The sequence below is a fragment of the Cupressus sempervirens genome, chromosome 4 (genome assembly GCF_028749045.1).
Source record: "Cupressus sempervirens isolate cs-2001-9-10 chromosome 4, ASM2874904v1, whole genome shotgun sequence".
In the NCBI taxonomy this organism is placed as follows: Eukaryota; Viridiplantae; Streptophyta; class Pinopsida; order Cupressales; family Cupressaceae; genus Cupressus; species Cupressus sempervirens.
This window is the reverse complement of record NC_143121.1, coordinates 728,410,539-728,414,148: the sequence shown is the minus strand read 5'-3', so window position 1 is coordinate 728,414,148 and position 3,610 is coordinate 728,410,539. Positions and strand designations below refer to the sequence as shown.

Sequence of the window (3,610 nt, the reverse complement as noted above, 5' to 3'; positions counted from 1 at the left end):
AACCTATTAGTATTTTGCTCCCACAAATACTTGCAACAAAAAAAGATTATAGGTTTGCCACTATTTTGTGAATCCAACAAACTCAATCATCTCCCTTTCCCTCTCCGTGACAAGTATTATCTCTGCCATTAGTAAAACAAGAAATGCAAAGGCCGATTCATTCGAGAAGCCGAGTTTTTTCTCTTCCATCTTGTAAGGCAACCGCAAGAAGAAATGAACGATTCTCTCGATCCTCAGAATTTATAAGATCTGCTTCCTTACTACAATTGAGCTCATTTACAAGGTGCTCCAAGATTTTATCCAGGGTGTTCGGAGTTTCTGAGCGCTCGTGTAACTGTTCAGACCAAGATTAAATTACATTATAAATCAGGTTGGCTGGATCTCCTCTACTTGAAATTTAAGCTCTTGTATCTGAAATTTGATTGAATCGATTTTGTGTACCATGGCGTCTCTTGGCAGCGGCGAATGCAGAACTAACATCAGTACGTCTAATGAAGAAATTAGCTATAATGAGTCTCGAAACGAGGGATTTCTAAGAAAAATTTGGTTAAATATAAGCAATGTTTTGATGGGGTGGTGTAGAAACATAATGGATGTTGGAAGAGAGGATCCCAGAAGGATTACGCATGCTATAAAAGTTGGGTTGGCATTGTCATCGGTTTCGCTGTTATTTCTGTGGGATCGATTATTTTGCAGGGTAGGATTTGGTAACCATGCAATTTGGGCAGTCATGACTGTCATTGTCGTTCTCGAATTCTCTGCGGGTATGAGTTAGTTTAATTTAATTTACCCCTTGTTCGATTGTTTCCCACGCAACCATCTTTTTCACCCTAATCGACTAACATTTAGAATGGCTGTTGTTGCTGCTTGAGCAGGGGCTACCATGAAGAAAGGCCTCAACAGAGGAATTGGAACCATGGTGGCTGCATTTCTTGCCTTCCTCGTTTGCCACGTGTCAGAGAAGGTAGTGCGAGGAAAGGCGTTTGTAGTGGGATCTTCCCTCTTCATCGTGGGTGAGTTTTTGTGCTCTCTTGGAATCACCTTGTTGCATTCACCAAGTCTCAATTAGTACTCCGCTACACTCATTTTGCAGGAGCGGCTACCACGTATGCCCGTTTCTTTCGTTCCCTCAAGAATAAATTTGACTATGCAGTGCTTATATTCCTGCTCACATTCAGGATGATAACGGTCTCTGGATATCGAGTGGAGAATATAGCGCGCATGCCATACGAACGCTTCGCCACCATACTCATCGGATGTGGAGTGTGTTTGGTTGTAAGTCTGCTCATCTTCCCCGCTTGGGCTGGCGAGGATCTTCACAATTCCACTGTCAGGAAGTTACAAGGCTTGGGGAAATTTCTGCAGGGTAAGAAAATCGAACGAAAACAATTGATGTTAGAAATCCTTGTTTTGATTGTGATGAAAACGTAACATTTTCTTCAGCGTAAAATTTGCGTTTTTCGCAATGGGCTGTTACAGATGAACTACTAGTACGCTTTGATTGGTGTGGCTTGTTATCAGTTCGGTAGATTAACTTGTTAAAATATCCGACTAATGTAATGGGCATGATATATTTGATGTTAGGATATGTGGATGAATATTTCAGCGGATACCGTACTGATGAGAAGGTGGAAGATGAGTCAGAAGATATTGTACACAGAGGATACAAGTCTATGCTGGACTCAAAGGCTACCGACGATTCTTTGGTAAACCATAAAAATATATAGTTATTAGAAGAAACTAATTAAGTGGTAGCCATGACAACTTTTGAAATTAAAGAATGTTAAATGGATCGTCTGAAAGCAGTGATTGTACATGTTAATTGCAGGAAGCATTTGCTAGGTGGGAGCCAAGGCACGGTCTATTTCGATGTCGGCATCCATGGTAGTAGTATGTGAAAATTGGAGTGAAGCTCTGGCTTATCCTATTGTGGCCTTGCACGGATGCCTTCGATCTGAAATCGAGGTATATTCGTATGAATTTCCTCATTTGGTATCATTACCTTAAATTTACAAATTATCTTCAATGCATGCACTATAGCTGATGAATTTTTGTTTTGCATACGTTTCAGGGCATAAGAAGATTCATGATGCTTTATGGGTTGATAGGACCACACCTAAAACGGCTATTTAGGATTATAGTTTCACCTTTATATCATGAATCGTCGTTTTAGGTGTGGTCCTATCAACCCATAAAGCATCATGAATCTTCTTATGCCCATTTTTTCATTATTTGAGACCAATTTCTTTAAAATATTAATCAGATTCTTATTACCAAACTCACCATGCCCATTTCCTTAATAAAAATAGTCAAAGGAATGTCCAACTTGAATACCATTATCATAGAAAAATCCAATAATTTATAAAGAGGACAAATTCTATGTATTATCCATTATCAATTTTATAGAAACCCTAAACCTAATAAATATATGCTCTTTAAGGAATTCACATACTACTTCTGATGAATTCTTCTTCATTGGCTTTACTTCAGCCCATTTACTAAAATAATTTGTGGCAATTAGCATGTAAGAGTGTCCTTGACTAGAAGGAGGATTAAGTGGACCTATAAAATATAAACCCCATTCATTGAAAGGGGCTTCAACTACCATTGGCCTAAGATGTAGAATAGCAAGCTGAGGTTTACCAGCAAACATCTTGCATTTCTCACAAGTAACCACCCACTTATATGCATCTTTATACATGTAAGGCCAATAATAACCTCACCTCAAAATTTTAAATGCAGTAACAGTAGAATAAAAGTGTCCTCCACATGCTTCATTATGAAAAGATGTCAACAATTTTACCTATTGCTCTTTATCCACACATCTCAAAAATGTTCCATCAATTGCTTTTTTGTACAAGACATCATCATGAATCACATACTTCAAGATTTTTGTTTTTAGAACCCTTCTTTTCTTAGTAATCAATCCATCAAGGAATTCACCATATATCATAAAATAAGTAATGTTTGACAACCAAGGATCCTAAAGGCTTACCATTAGAACTTTTGGAGTATCTTCTTCTTTGAATTGTTGATCCTCTACCAAGGCTTTACAAAGTGTATTACTTCCTACAAGTTTTTTTGGCTTAATTTCTATATCATATTCTTGGACTTTTTCTATCCATACTCCTCTATTATTACAACCAACCTCTTCTTCCATCAGAATACTTTTTGTTGTAGGATCTGGAACATATATTATTGAATGAGAATGTAGGACATAAAACCTAATAAATTTAAGGGCTCTCACCATTGCATATACATGTTTTTCCATCTATGAGTATATCAATTCTTGATTCTTCAATGGTATACTCATGAAAGCAATTTGAGCTTGTATTCTTTCTTTATTCTCTTTCATCAATATAGTTGATATATTATGTTCTAAGGAATAACAGTAAATAATGGATTCTTTAGCGTAGTTAGGATGGACAAGAACATGGGCTTTGGCTATGGAACTCTTGATATCTTCAAAAGTTTTTTCCCAACATCAGTCCATTTTAAAGTTGTATTTTCTTTTATCATACCAACTATACATTTAATTATTTTAGAGAAGTCAGGCATAAATCTCCTCAAGAAATTTACTTGACCAAAGAAGGACTTTACTCTAGTTTTA

The 3,610-nt window shown here is 36.9% G+C and overlaps 1 protein-coding gene across 1 annotated transcript; it reads left to right on the top strand.

The window, feature by feature from the left end:
- Window positions 1-442: 442 nt before the first annotated feature.
- LOC149563382 (aluminum-activated malate transporter 14-like) lies at window positions 443-2,173 on the top strand. Its single transcript, XM_089828148.1, has 6 exons — window positions 443-764; window positions 876-1,013; window positions 1,094-1,366; window positions 1,585-1,706; window positions 1,843-1,965; window positions 2,072-2,173. Exons 1-6 carry the CDS (start codon window positions 443-445, stop codon window positions 2,171-2,173), a joined length of 1,080 nt encoding a protein of 359 aa, XP_089684274.1.
- The last annotated feature ends 1,437 nt before the right edge of the window (window positions 2,174-3,610 follow it).